This window comes from Pimephales promelas, chromosome 19 (assembly GCF_988280905.1).
Source record: "Pimephales promelas chromosome 19, fPimPro1.hap1.1, whole genome shotgun sequence".
Classification (NCBI taxonomy): Eukaryota; Metazoa; Chordata; class Actinopteri; order Cypriniformes; family Leuciscidae; genus Pimephales; species Pimephales promelas.
In genome coordinates, this window is record NC_142787.1 from 27,774,123 (window position 1) to 27,790,697 (window position 16,575).

The 16,575-nt window shown below is 36.7% G+C and overlaps 1 protein-coding gene across 2 annotated transcripts in view; it reads right to left on the bottom strand.

Moving 5' to 3' along the window:
• Positions 1-16,575, bottom strand: part of stim1b (stromal interaction molecule 1b) — a 30,015-nt gene that overhangs the window by 9,569 nt on the left and 3,871 nt on the right. For both annotated transcript variants that reach the window (XM_039693940.2, XM_089123899.1), the window contains 5 exons: positions 12,489-12,619; positions 9,615-9,729; positions 9,150-9,261; positions 8,937-9,049; positions 4,015-4,189 (listed from right to left, as the gene is read on the bottom strand). In XM_039693940.2, coding sequence (XP_039549874.2) covers positions 4,015-4,189; positions 8,937-9,049; positions 9,150-9,261; positions 9,615-9,729; positions 12,489-12,619 — 646 coding nt within the window. The remainder of the gene's footprint in view (positions 1-4,014; positions 4,190-8,936; positions 9,050-9,149; positions 9,262-9,614; positions 9,730-12,488; positions 12,620-16,575) is intronic.

Consider the following 16,575-nt stretch of genomic DNA (forward strand, 5'->3'; position numbering starts at 1 on the left):
CATCTAGGGCACGAAGCTCCCGTTCCACCACATCCCAAAGATGCTCTATTGGGTTGAGATCTGGTGACTGTGGGGGCCATTTTAGTACAGTCAACTCATTGTCATGTTCAAGAAACCAATTTGAAATGATTCGAGCTTTGTGACATGGTGCATTATCCTGCTGGAAGTAGCCATCAGAGGATGGGGACATGGTGGCCATAAAGGGATGGACATGGTCAGGAACAATTCTCAGGTAGGCCGTGGCATTTAAACGATGCCCAATTGGCACTAAGGGGCCTGAAGTGTGCCAAGAAAACATCTCTCACACCATTACACCAGATTCTTAAATCACCTTTCTGTCCCATTCTGACATTCAGTTTGGAGTTCAGGAGATTGTCTTGACCAGGACCACGCCCTTAAATGCATTGAAGCAACTGCCATGTGATTGGTTGATTAGATAATTGCATTAATGAGAAATTCCTAATAATCCCTTAGGTGAGTGTATGTACTTATTATGGTTATTAAAATAACTGGGCTATAACAAGGTACTAACCTTGCCCTAAACCTAACCTTAACCCATGTAGTTACCTTATATTACCAGTTCTTTCCTAGATAGGTACACTGTAAGTACATGTTAGTGCACATACTGTTAAATAAAATGCTATGTGATCTATCCAAGGCTTTCAGCTGAAGCACATGGCAGCCTTCTCGTGCTGACGTAGTCCATGTTCAAACAGGAAGTAAGCTATAAATCAAACTGTCAATGATGTGACAGTGGCCAAGGCAGAATGTTACACTCACTCATAACTGGGAGGGGAAGCAGAAGATAAACAAAAAGGAAGGAAATGAACAGCAGAGAACAAATAAAGTTCATAAAGAGAAAACTTAACAGACAAACAGATATATTAGACAAACATACAGACATTGACAGATAGATAAATAGAAAGAATGTTAGACAGATAGATAGATAGATTAGGGATGCACCGATATGAAAATTTTAGCCGATACCGATAACCGATAATTCTTTATATTTGAAAGCCGATAACCGATATATCGGCCGATAAACTTAAATCCAAATTTTTATCTAATTTTGAGAGCCTGATTACAAATGCAAAAATCTCACAATTAAATCCATGTCCCAAGTGCACAACTATAATGATGTTCTCATTATAGTGTTGTATAGCCGATATGACGGATTTGCGCTGCACGTGTTGTACCGAACCGTATTTTCATTTTTTGAAAAGATTTCAATCATATTTCAAGAAATTCAAAAACATAAACAGTGCTCAACAAGTGTCTCAGCTGAAGGGAATAATACATTATTTATCGGCTTTAATGTATCGGCCACATTTTCTTACCAGGCCGATAACGACAACATTAAAAATTAACATATATCGGCCGATACCGATATTCTGGCCGATATATCGTGCATCCCTAAGATAGATAGATAGATAGATAGATAGATAGATACAGACAGACAGACAGATACTCCAGTTACATCACACAGGGACAGACGAGGTGAGGATCGAAGTGGAAACGAGGTGTCCTGATCTCTGTTCCAAATGGGATTTAGAGTGAATTGCCACACACTCAAATCCATGGCTGCTGTTACACCGACCATACTTGCACAGTGACTTAATCATATTACACTCAACAAACATTCCTCCGCTACAGCTTTTTCCTTGAGCAAACTAATACAGATCACCAAACTGCATCTCTGTCCTTATAAGGCCATTACTTTAAATTAATGCACCATAAAGAAAGGATGTTTGAATCATGATCTTCTCCGAGCTCCGACCTCTGACCTCTGAAAAAAGACAGAGACACGCTCTCTGTTCTGCCTCAGCGCAGCGGGCGCCAGCTGAACTGAGCATACAGCATGAGAGTGCGATTGTCTGAAACACTCCAAGCAGGATTCAGCACAGCACTGCCCGTCCTTTTGCCATTTAAGGAATTGCTTGCATCACCCTGCAAGAGTCTTTTGACCTGAACAATGATAGTAGGAAATGAAAACGTTTCCAACAGATAGACAAATTCCTCTTTTTGTCTTTAAATAGCAAATTAGTGTAGATCTGACTGGCATTGTTGTATTTCACATTCATTTCAGGTCACTTTAGATGTAATAAGCACGGATTCATAGAAGTTTCTGTCTTTTGTATGTTAACGTTAGTATTTCAATAAAGCATGAACTATTCTTCAAGTATTATTTATCTAATTACGACTAGTTGCCATGGATGGCGCCCAATATTTACCATTTTTGGTCATACAAAAATGTCTGACAAAAACAAATCAGAATCAAATATTACAGAGAGAGCTATGTAATAAAGTAAACTAAAATAATGATGTATAAAGTATTAGGTAATGTGCATTAGTGCTCATTAGCGTAACGGAAGGCAGCTGGTTACTAATGTAATATAATTCTCTGATGAATTATGCTATTAGAAAAGTGGCGCACCCTCCTGTGCTGTAAGCTCAATGTGATGAAAGATATTTCACATTCTCAAATCCTCAATCCTGTATCTTTGCAGTGTCTAGAACTGTCTAGCATTTCAAATAAAAATAAAAAGTTTGAAGATACTAATAAGTATAACTGCTCCAAATTGAATAACCAGTGAGTAATGAGTAATAAACTTTAAATGCATTTAATCCAGGTTATTTTTTCAACCTGATGTGTGGCATGCTGTCAATTACCCTAGCCCATAATTCATATCATACCATGGTCTGGGTGAATACTCGATTCTGATTGGCTGCAGGGTGTCCGTTAAAAAGTGATAGAGGACACCTAGTAAAGTAGTTCTGGTGAAACTGCCTGTTTACCATTCGAAATTAATAAATAAATGCGCTGCCTACAACAGCTGTGAGTAACCATAGCAACAGGCAGTCAAAGTATCTGTTAACAATTTGCTCTATCAAAACAAACATCTAACGTTAGTTAGATATTACATAGCCTACTAATACAACAATGAGCGACTTTGCTATTTCTTTTAACATGGAGAATATGACAACTTTGACGACTGGGATGCTGCTGAAGAAAGAAAAAATGTAAATAAAACGGAGAAACGATACAAAGAGAAAACGCCATGAGAATTGAATCAAATAGAAGACGAAAAAGATGAGATCAACACGAAAAAAAAAATAAAATACGAAATGGGCAGTAAATACACTCAAAGACTTTATTTTTCAAAAAAAAAAAAAAATGGACTAAAAAAAAAAAAATATGCCTACCTTTGTGTTTCATGAAAAAAAAAAAAATGTGTTTTTGAACCTGAAGGGTTCTACAAGCTGAGCGGACTATAAATATCTCCGGTTGCTAAATAAACCGTGAGGCAAGTTATTATTTGTAAATCTAGATTTAGCCTAATTAAAATATAAAATAATGTTTTAAAAATGTTTTATTTGGCAAGTGACCATGGTATAAGCATGTTAATGCCCTCCGAGGTGTCCATTGTCAGGTTTTAATGGATTTCGGTGGAGGCGTTGGCCGGTTCACACCTCGCCGTCGTCCATTAAAACCTGACAATGGACACCTCGCCGGGCATTAACCCTTACTTCATCCCTCAATGTGTATAAATGGATGATAAATTTGCTAAAGGTAACTACAGCAAACAGACTATCTTTAAAAAAAAATGGTTTAAAACTAATCACCGTTTTGACAGTACACCCATGCTAACTAGAGCTGACAGCATTACTTAACAATCCTGTTTGTTCAAACTTACTCTTTAAATCTGTCATGACCAGCTAAAAAGTGAACTTTGGGTTTTTTCATTTGCACAGGCTATGATGTAACTATCCATGAAATGGAAACACTGTTTACAATGCAGCCGAGTTCTTCAAACTCCACCTACAGGATTTACATTGCTAACTTACAACCAGATATTCCTCCACCTAGACAAGTAGTCCTGTTTCACAAAAATGATTCAACTGTGCATCATGAAATATAAGCATCACATTTCCACTTTAAAGCCTTTCCAGCCTGCTAGCTGCTATTTACTGTAAGTGTGTGTTTCTATTCATTTATACAAACTGAGTGCTTACTTCTGCTGCAGGTCCAGGAGGCTCTGCTCAGCTCTCTGAAGGCCTTCTAAGTCCTTTATCATCTTGCCCACGTGGTCCCTAGAGTTTCTGTTCTGTATGTAGGCGAACCAGCAGCCTCCCACTCCAATCACGATAGACACCACCAGCATCAAGTCCTTTACGTAACTGTCTCCCTCTGCCAAAACGAACAAAAAACACTTGAGGATCAAGAAAAGGCAGAGTTCACTCCAATATCAATGGATTATATTAGATTGAAATATGTTTTTCTGTCATCTGTGCGTTTGGCATGTACACTACCGTTTAAAAGTTTAGGGTCGGTAAGATTTTTTAAAAGTTTTTGAAAGAAGTGTCTTATGCTCATCAAGGCTGCACTGATATGATCGCGAATACAGTATGACAGGAGGATTATTGTGAAATATCATTACAATTTTAAAGAACTGCTGACTGTTTGAATACGTTTTAAAATGTACTTTATTCCTGTGGTGGCAAAGCTGAAAAGAATTTATCATCATTCCTCCAGTCTTCAGTGTCACATGATCCTTCAGAAATCATTCTAATGCTGATTTGATGCTGTCATGTATATGTTCGTCTCTGCATGCGCTTTTCCTGTCTTGATCTGTGTTTGCCTTTTGGATTATCTATTAAAGACTTTGACATTCAACTTCATCTTCGGAAACATTTCTTATTATTATCAATTATTATCTTATATATGTTTTGTAAAAATCATGATAGGTTTTTTTTTAAAGATGATTTGATGAAAAAAAAGTTCAAAAAAACAGCATTCATTTAAAAGAGACATCTTTTGTAACATTATATATGACTAATTTGTAATTTCTTTTAAAAAAAAAATCTTGGTATCGGCAGTTACAATGGCCGATAAATAAATATTTAAAAAATAAAATAAAAACGGATGAAACACGCTTCAATCATCTCTCCTTGGCCTGTTAAATTTAAAATGTATGTTTTACAATTTGCAGTATGATGTTATCTATTGCTAAATTATGGCTCATCATAGACTAGCTAACCACAAAGCTAGCTAATGCCACTATCATCAGTGGAAGGCCGCTAACGTTAACATTAACGAGCTTGGAAACCACAATGAACTTTTTCTGCCTAAATAAAGTAATGATTACTGTATTTATAACTCGCATATCTCTAGTTACAGTCCCTGCATTGTAAAATGTAAGTTATACTTGCGAGGGGTGAACATTTAGACATAGAGAAAAAGTATCAAACATATCTTGTGCAGAAAAGTTAGCTTTTCTTTTACACATGTGTGAAATCCAACAATATTTTATAAAAAAAAATATCGGCCCATATATCGGATTTTAAAACCCAAAAATATTTGCATCGGTATCGGCCTTCAAAATCCTTTATCGGTCGGGCTCTAGTATATTTACAACATGTTTTTGAAGTGATGTAGCCAATCACAGTACAACGGGCATCAGAGGTGTTTACGATTCCGCTCAACAGCACTCAAGCGTCACATTTTTTTAAATTCAGTATTTTATGAAACTTATGAACGGTAGTGAATGAATGTACATAGTGCTGTAATATAAACCAGCATATCACATACTCTAAATACAGTGATGTCATGTGAGAATTATGACTCTTTTTCAACACACATTCCATCTGTCACCCCTGCTGACCCCGACATGGCAAAAGCAAATGAATGTTTTCTTTCCAATGCTTATGTCTGCAATCTTCTTCACAACCATTTCCAATATTGTTTTTCAGACTGAAATAAAACAGTTATAGTATTTGACTGATAGGCTGAAGATGCTTTCATCATGTTGATGAATATATATTGTGGTTAAATACAACAAATAAAACTGGAATATTAATTTTAAAAACAGATTGATTTTGCAATGTAGACTGACTTGACTTTCTATATACTAACAAAATCACAAGCCCAAGAGTATGAGGAAGGTAAATGAGAAAGAGCCAAGGATTTTTTGGCAGGAGTTATACATCAAATCAGGGTCTGCTCAGTCTGAGCGTCTTCCTCTACAACTGCAGCCTAACAAATGTGAGGGTTGCACAACACTGTGACATAAAACACACATACCACTTTTAGCAAGAAGTAGTACAGTAATACAAACAAGTAAGTCCCAGAAGTGATAAAAAAGCTCCCAGTTTGGATCTAACCATGTAGATGTATGAATGCACAGCGGTCACATCTGTCTTATGCAACGTCTACATTTATCCGGATACATTTGAAAGTTGTAGTGGTGGACTTTGTTAGTAGTGGACAGCTTTTTGAAAACACACTTTCAAGAGGATATATTACAAATACAGGTTTTGCGTTTGACATGTTTATTGATGTGACACATAGACCACATACTATGGTTATACTGGCATTGTTGTGCCTGCTATTCAATTTTACAATGTTATTAAAAAAAATTACAAATTACATCCCAGCAAAGATGTTTGTTATTACATTTTATGCATGTGCAGTAAAATGATTTAAGGATTTTCCAGCATTTCAGTGTGGACGAGCAACTTCTATCCACAAGTTTCCTACACCCCATGAGGCCTTGCGTCAAAAGTGGGTGCGACTTCCGGTTGGAAGTAAACAAAGCGCGATTTGACATGCTTGACACTCGTTCATTCAACAGTTGACAGTCATTCAAGTTATAGCGATCCAAACTAGCTAACGATGTGGGAACACAACCTCAACGAAATTAAAAAGGGTGAAATAACAGTACCTTTACCCTCCGCAGTGTATTATAATAACATTATTAATAATCAATACTCATCAAGGCATGGTGACAGACAGTTGTGTGAGCTGACAAACAATTCAAACAAAAAATACACACTTAGTCATTGTGCTTTGGAGTTTATTCAAAATTATAAATGAATGTGCTACTGGAATACATTAACTGGCACATTTGGTATTCTGTCAACACAGGCTTTGATCCTGAGTTTAGGTGTAACATCAGTAGCGAACAGCCAAACACATGCTGATAGAGTTTATAGAATATTAAGAATTTCAACAAATGTACACAGGAAGATTCGTAGTCTTTTGGGAGGTGATGGAAACTACAGTCGTTGGCAGGATCAGAGACGGGCTCTGGCAGGATCACTCTGATATCGTTTTCAGCTTGTTCAAAACAATCACGTTTAAGCCACTGAACTAGTTTAGTCCGGTTATACATACAACCGCGAACAGCACATGTTGTCCCTGAGCTCCGTAACAACATCTCTCATAAAGATTTGCGTCTTTAAATAGTAAAATAATTCTCCGAAAAACAGCTAGCCTCTTCGCTAACTAACACACAAAATACCATTGGAATGATACTTCCGCCGCGTCACCGGAAGTTTCACCCACTTTATTTTTTACAGGAGCGCCCCTCGGAAACTTGTGGATAAAACAATTGAAAACACTAGTGTGTGGACTCTTTTCAAATGTATCCGGATGAATGTAGCCTTAATCTGTTTTGCATTGGAGTTCACCAGTGATAACAGTAAGTAAGTCCAGAGCGGTGTTTCCCACAAAGGTGGCGGCATCAGCTGCGTAACAGGAGGATCTGAATAACTGGATTAGTGAGCGCTATTTCTATCTACGATTTCACTGCTAACATCCTGCTCAGGAACATGGCAGGTGACGGCACATCAAGAGGTGCCAAAATATTTGTGAGGGGATGGTGTTGAATCCCTCAACCTTGACGCGCCCCCATCTTAACTTGATTTGGGATCAGGTTAAATCTGATGCGGGTTTACTGAGGCTGGCACGTAAACTTCCATCTGGATTTCCTTTTCAATAATTGCACTAGTGTTTGGATAAAAGAGCTCTTTGAGCGTGTATAAAGGAGTGTTTTGTTTGCACACATAATCTTTGACCAAGTATAAGGACACTGGATGGTACAGCGTTCTCATTTCTTCATGTTTAAGTGCTATGGCTGAAAACTGTACGTAGACACAGATTTTCCATTAGTAATGCAACACCGTAGACTACAACAGTGAATAAACTTCTACTGCAGACAGTATAAACAGCGAACGGAGAACCAAATAACTGCCATAGCTGAGATTATTAAGAAACTCCAGACAGAACCTGGACCCAGGGGGATCAACCAATCAGACGACAGACCAGAATATTCAGACTGGTCTATATATACAAAGTGATTATGCCAAGTTCCTTCAGTCAATATGACTTTAGAATACATATCAAGGCTCCAACAAACTTTTGACAAATATTTTTAACCAATAACATAAAGGCTCTAAAATTTTTTAAATATTTTTCCATTAAGTTACAATGTTATTACAATTTAATGGTAATTTTCTACTCATTTATATTTATTTTTTAATTTCTTTATCTATTTTTTTTATCAAATTGTATTATTTACTTAATTATTTTATTTGTTTCTTTTATTATTTTTAATCCATTTTTATTTGTTCACTTGCTTATTTTAATCAACAGTTTCGCCACCAACTGTTACAGACAAACATCAAACGTCTAGACAAAATCAGGAAGACATCTACAAGCAAGTCGATCGCCACCAACTCGTTATGCGAGTGCAACAAAGGCAGCTGAGATTTGTAGGCCACTGCCTCAGAAGAAGCGAGAACGACTTAATAAACAAACACGTTTTGTATGCACCTCAAGAGCGGCACGGCAAAAGAGGCAGAGGTTTAAACTGTACCATCAATACATCGGCGAGCTCATCAACAACAAGGAGTGAACAAACTGAGGGAAGTTGCCAAAGATCGCAGGGAATGGAAAAAATTGGTGACCGGCTGCGATTGATGATGATGATGATTTATTCATATGGACATTTTTAATTGATTCACAGAAATGAATTGATCTCATCAACTCTTGCCAAAAGAGACTATTAAAACATGTCAAACTCAAAAGTCATGAGATAATTTCGATGTTTTGTGGATATTCAATAAGCCCAGTCTTAGTACAAAGTGCTACTCACTTGGATTTCCAAAAAGCACTGTCTCCAGAGCCTTCAGCTGCAATTTCTGTGCATGAGTGCGGTCTGGTATCTTCAGCACAGACAGAAGCAGGGTGGCATTTTTCACTGCAAGTCTGTGAATGGAAGAGATCAGTGAATTCTTTTATGTCCATCAGCTGACAAACCTATTATATAGATGAAGGCAATAGAGACGCCAACTGTAAGCTTTCTTACCTGGGCAAAGCTTTGCCACTGATGTCGTTCTTCCTGAAGGAATCGACATACTGAGGTAACTGCACACAGCGGATGAGCCAATCCCCTGCTTCTTCTACTGTCCAGTGATACACTTAAAAAACAAAATAAAAATGGTTGCAAGTGGATTACTGTGCCAGACGACACTGAGAACACAAACATGGAAGATCAGATTGAAGCTTAAGCCCAAAGTATACTCCGGCCGTAGCTTTCCACGACTGTCTGTGTGACGTCCTTTTTGTCGTTAGGGAGGCCCAATTTTTGTGTCCTTGCGGACAGTGCGGGTACAACAGTGATTGAGTCCACTAGATGAAGGCATCTTTCCACGCTCATGGCCAAAGAAGTATACTTTGAAAGGCTTGTGTTACTTACAAGTCTATTTAATTTAGATATGTAGTAGTTTAAATATAGTTCATGATGTGTTCTTCGCATCGTATAATTTTTTACCTTCAGAGGCCTTCCAGGTGTTCCACATGTCCTCCACTGTGATCAGCAGATCTGCTCTATGGAAGTTGTTGTGTTTTGCCTTAGGATCTTGGTACTTTAAGTCTTCCCTCAGAAACTGTTTAAGGAAACAAAGACTGGATATTAGCATCAGGTGCAGTGGTTCTCATCTGATGTTGCAGGTGTATAATAATCATATATAAACATGCATAGTTAGGATTGTTAAAATAAATAAGCTTAACTATAGGTTTAACTTAAAGGAGTAGTTCACTTTTGAAAAAACTATTGCTGATAATTTACTCACCCTCATGTCATCCAAGATGTCCATGTCATTCTTTCTTCAGTCGGAAAGAAATTAAGGTTTTTGATGAAAACATTCCAGGATTTTTCTCCATACAATGGACTTCAATGGGAACCAAACAGTTCAAGGTCCAAAAAACAGTTTCACTGCAAACTGTTCAAAAGGGCTTTAAAAACGATTCCAGACGATGACTAAGGGTCTTATCAAGTGAAACGATCGCTCATTTAATAAGTTTTATAAGCTCAAATGCTCGCCTTGCTCTGTTCTGTCATGCGCGTTCATGACTTTACTGTTCAAACTCGCTCATCAAAATGAACTAATCTTTTTCCGAGTCATTTGGTTCATTCAACGAACGAAACGAACGGATTGACTCGGAAAAAGATTTGTTCATTTTGATGAACGAGTTCGAACAGGAGAGTCACAAGCGTGCATCACAGAACAGAGCAAGGAGAGCATTTGAGCTTATAAAACGTAACGTTTTTTTTTTTTTTAAATGAGCGATCGTTTCGCTTAATAAGACCCTTATTCATCGTCTGAAATCATTTAAAGCCCTTTCAACAGTTTGCAGTTTGCACTGAAACTGTCTTTTGGACCTTGAACCGTTTGGTTCCCATTGAATTCCATTATATGGAGAAAAATGCTGGAATGTTTTCATCAAAAACCTTAATTTCTTTTCAACTGAAGAAAGAAAGACATGGACATCTTGGATGACATGGGGGTGAGTAAAATATCAGCAAAAGTATTTTGAAAAGTGAACTACTCCTTTAAGCTAAAGGAGAGGAGAAAATGAAACGAAAATCCAGCACCCTGAAAATGTAATCTAAAATTAAACAGTGGTTTTCCAATTACAGTCACTTTAATTATTTCTGTTTCTTTTCACAGCACAGTTAGATGTTAAAGCCACAGTAAACAGTTTATTTGGGATATTCAAATTGTAATACTTGTCTTGGGGTTTTTGTGATCCAGTAGTCTTACTGTAGAGCATCAGACAACTTAAAGTATGTAAATGCTGTCATTTTCACTGGTTCAATCGCCTCACAATAACTCAGACTGTAGTAAAGGTTACACTCACAGGACTGTCTATGGCCTTGGACTGCCTATGGCTGCGGTCGGTCAGCAGTAATGCTGTTTACTCAGTGCTCAGATGTGGCATTCACATGAAAAACGAATCGCTTTGTGTGATAGCCTAGGTTCGTAGACTATAATCATGGTTCATAATCACTTCTGAATACAATACACACAGAAATGTCATGTCTATTCAAAGCAGATCCAGAAGTGGATCCAGAAGAGGTGAATCTTTGATAATCAGGTTGCATGACTATTGTACAAAAATATTGTATGAAAAACATATTTTAAAGTGATTATCTAAAACATTGTGACAGCAATAACACACTGACTCGCCTAAATTTGGTCTGTCCAATCAACTTTTTTAGAATCCTCTTTTCAAAGAATGTTTGCTTTAAATTAAATAAATTAAATTTGCTAAATGTACATACACACACGTTGTGCACCTATCATTGAGCATATTTACAGTACATGTGCTAACTACCAAAAACAGTTTATTGAAATAACCTTATTTACTGGTTTACATACAAATATATAACCTGGCAATGCAAGTAAACCATGATTACAAGACTGTAGCCTATATAAAAAAATAAAAACAGGTTATTCCCTGGTGGTGATGTCAAAAAGTAAGCATCCATGTTTTAGAGTATTTTATTTGTTATGTAAGTTGTGACGTTAAATAAAGCATTAAAACCCCCAGAGTATTTTTAAATGTCAGTGGGAAACTTGCATTCTGCATGACTCACTCTCCTCTCAAGTTTCTACAACTGTACAACTTGTACAACCCTAAACATAAAGTAATGTTTATTTAATGATTTGAATGTATGAGGACACAGGCATTATGTAGCCTGAAACTTGAATACACAAATACACACCACAATATAAGGAAGGATTCCATAATGTAGGTCAAAAAGCAGCACACACACCACTACCCTTAAAATGCTACACAAAGCTCACAAAGGCTACAGTTATTTAGCTAATAGTAGCTAATATTGTGAAATATCCTTCAGAAATCTTTCTAATATGATATGCTGTTCAAGAAACATTTCGTATTGAAAACAGTTGTACTGCTTAATATTAGTATATAATTAAAATGGATAATCTTTCAAAAAAGACATATTTCCCATCTATATATCTCCACCTCAGTGTATTTTATCATAAAATGTTACAAATGAATGCTATGACAGATGAAAAAATAACAACATGTGTAACTTGAGCTCTGCAACACACCCAGACTTGTACCAGTACAGCTGTATACCGCATGCCAGATATGTTGTACTTCAGTGCACTGCTCTATTGTACGGTCAAGTCAAGTTTAAGCACTTTTTCAAAATATCTATCTCAAAGCAGCTTGACAGAAATCTATGTGTCCAATGAACAAGCCAAAAGCGACTCTGTCCTATCAAGCAAGCAAGCAAACTAAACTAAGCACTAGTCTGAACATTGATTGGGCACTGTGCAATGAGCTGCAACATTAATCTCTCAACACAGCAGACCACAAAACCACTCACCCCATCAGTCTCTGTCACATCCACACTGCCGTCTGCATCATCGTCCATGTCTTTATGAATGCTCCGGATGGCCTCAAAACTTAGCAGAGAGTTTTCGTCCTGGCAAAGTAGCTCATCAATACCACACAGTTCTGTGGAGAGAAAACAATATATGAGATATGCGACAGAAACTTCACTTAAACTACCGGTACACTGTCTACAAAGGCACATTTTAAGGAATCTAGCCACGTATCAATGTAATGTTTTATTCAATATATGGTTAAAGAGTGCAACAGTGGTCACCTCTTTTTTTCAGTGTCCTTGGTTCCGGAAGTATTTTCCTATAAGAATTTTTTTAAAGTCTTCATTATAGAGCTATAAGCTATAACCGAAACCAACCAGCATAAAGGGGAATCATCACATTGCAAACTTTGATTTGAAGCAAAAAGAACAAAGGCATTATTGTGTACTTAATGACTTTAAATTGCAAAATATCAATACATTTACTAATATTTAAGTGTAACGTGTGGTGGCAAGCCAACATGAAGAACACCAGAATTCAGTCTAAATTAACTTTAATCCACCAAATACATGAATCGAACAAAAATAGAAACAGAATCTCAGGAGACATACCGGTAAACTCTTTCCACACATAATACTGATCACAGACAAAGAACTGAACAAAACTGGGAGTACTTATACACCGAGATAAAAAGGCAACTAATTAGATGACAGGTAAATCAGGTCAACCATTAACCATGAACAAAACCCCAATGAAACTAAACATAACCCATCATTCATAATGTTTAGGAACTCACATGCCCTGAAATAGCATAATGTTGAGGAAAACTAGCCAGAGTAAGTTGAATTAATTAGAATATGACATGTTTTGGAAGTAAAATGTAGTGTTGTACGTTTTATTATTGCATTTTGTGAAACATTGCAAATGCTTAATTAGTACCACAATTAATAAAAGCATCTTAGGAACTACTGAACATGTATCTAGATGTTTTTTTGAAAGTGGAAAACTACTGAAAATAAAAATGTGTAAATAAAGCTGTAAAAAAAAAATGTATTCGCATTTTTACAACACGACGTTGTGTGTCCCATCGGGTTGAACACTTGGGCCAAATACCGAAAAACGAGTCATCAAGTCTACAGACCACAAGGGTGGATATTGGGACAGGCCCTGACTCCATTACGTCATTGGCAGTGCTTCATGGGAGTGGGCGTGTGATAAAGAGTTTTTCTGGCATGATTTGCTTGTCTCTCTGATTAGAGAATTGTTTTTATTTGAAAATTAAGTTGAAATAATGAATGAGATTTTTTTTTATTTTCCATAACCTGACCATAGCGCTCTATTATATTACAAGGCAGATGAATGGTTGGTTGATTGGTTGATGAACATTCATGGCTAAAGTAGTTCCAGGTAGGTTACGGCCGCGTTACAGTTTCATATCAGATATCACTTCGCCAAATGATTTTAAGTTATTTCAAATGTCCTTACAGCTGACAACAGCAAAAGAACCAAAACCCACAGCGACACTGACCAAGCAAATAAATATTGTAAACAATAAGATAAAAACGACCAATTATTTGCAACAAAATTATATATATATATATATATGGAAAGCATTACCTCCTCAGGTGTGCCTTTTTTCCCCCAAATAATTCAGGGCTTGTCGTCAAATATTCCTTACATAAAGTTTCAAACTGTTAGCTACGCAACGTGTTAAGGACAAATGCTACTGAAATGATTTGCAGGCAGTATTTGGGAACACAGCTAATACACACCATCTCACTGCATTCTGGGTAAACTTGCTCATTTTAAGTGCATAAAATTCCACACAAAATAAAGTTGAATCATTGAATCAATTATATTTGCACAAAAAGGCAAGTTAAAAGCCTTGCTCAAGAGCACATACATGCCTGAGACAACAAAAGGCCTATTCAAACACAAATGACCTTCTGATGAAAATGACGTTGAGATTCAGTCCCTATTGTGAAATTCATGCATCATCCACTCTTACATGGTAAACGGCCACTGTTATATCACAGCAAAAACCCAAAAGTCTTTAGAGTATGGAAATTAAGAGTTTGTTTTTGGCAAGCCTTGCTTTTGGCTTGCTTAGTTGGGGATATTTAATTTTTAACAATATTATTGATCTGTGTTGTACTACTTTCATGTTATCACTGTGAAGCTGCTTTGATACAATCTGTATTGTGAAAAGCGCTATATAAATAAATGTGACTTGACTTGACTTGAGTTTGTTCCCTTAGCAGTGATGCATAGCTAAAAACAGGGCCAACAGCGGTGCCTTTGTAAGGGCCCAATGTTTAAACCCATTGTCACAGGAGAGTTCAGTCTAAGGGTGATGCAAACACAGCCACGTATAAGCCATAGAGAGACTTTTAAACTATTTTTAGATGGAGACACAGGACAGCTGCTGAGGTATTGTGGATTTTGCTGTAAAATGGCTGTGGATGGGAGTGGACGTGCTGGACTTAAAGGAGTAGTTCACTTTTGAAAAAACTTTTGCTGATAATTTACTCACCCCCATGTCATCCAAGATGTCCATGTCTTTCTTTCCTCAGTCGAAAAGAAATTAAGGTTTTTGATGAAAACATTCCAGGATTTTTCTCCATATAATGGACTTCAATGGGAACCGGATGGTTCAAGGTCCAAAAGACAGTGTTAATAACAGTTTCAGATGCAGCTTCAAATGTCTTTAAACGATATCAGACGATGAATAAGGGTCTTATCATGCGAAACGATCGGTTATTTCAAAACTTATTCCAAAAATGTAACTTTTCTAAGGACAAATGCTAGCCTTGCTATATTCTCTGAGGCGCGTTTGTAACGTCACGTAATACGTAATTACGTTCAAAAGGTCACGGGCGACGTAGCCGAAAGTACAGAATCAAAATCGTCCGACATCGTTGTTTTTCCTTTTAATTACTTTTTTTGTAAACGGTGTTTGCGCTAGTTTGCACGTTCAACCTATGCGTTCAACTTGTAAACACTGACTCTGTACTTTCGGCCCACGTCGCCCGTGACCTTTTGAACGTAATTACGTAATACGTGACGTTGCAAACGCGCCTCACAGAATAGAGCAAGGCTAGCATTTGTCCTTAGAAAAGTTACATTTTTGGAATAAGTTTTGAAATAACCGATCGTTTCGCGTGATAAGACCCTTATTCATCGTCTGATATCGTTTAAAGACATTTGAAGCTGCATCTGAAACAGTTATTAACTGTCTTTTGGACCTTGAACCATCTGGTTCCCATTGAAGTCCATTAAATGGAGAAAAATCCTGGAATGTTTTCATCAAAAACCTAAATTTCTTTTCGACTGAGGAAAGAAAGACATGGACATCTTGGATGACATGGGGGTGAGTAAATTATCAGCGAAAGTTTTTTCAAAAGTGAACTAATCCTTTAACGTCTGTCTCACCGAATTTAAAGACTTCATCATGGAGCAGGTATTAACATAAGAAATCAATCGTCACTGTGATTAGATAACAAGTTTTTCTTTTTATAAATTCAGGGTTATCAGCCATTGCACAAATAAGGATGGATGTAATTAAAACTATTGAACGCAGTCCATGAGTGGACTGTGTTCTTCCAGGCAGGTAGATCTTTGCTTTGTTTTAACACAAAGAAATGTTTCATGTCGTAAGATCTCCACTGCTATTTTTGGCCGCATTTCACAGCCTGTAAAAATGTCTGTACAAAACCACGTCAAAAAAAAAAAAAAAAAAAAAAAAAAACACTTGTCATCACACAACTGTGTAAAAATATTGTTGGTTTAACTTAAAAAAAATTAAGTAACCGGGTTGCCTTAAAAAATTAAGGTCATTTAAATGGAAAAATTGAGTTAATACAATGAAGGAGATTTATTTAATCATCATAAACTCAAAATATGATGTTATCTGAAACACATGAATTATTTAAGTTGATTTGACAAAAGAAAAAAATGTCGTGACTCGTGATTGATTACAAATCATGAACATATTTTTTTTTACAGTGCCTCACTGGGTTTCTGCATTATTTAGACACATTGTGACTTTAAAAGAATCATTTAAAAACTCTGACAACATAAACAGTT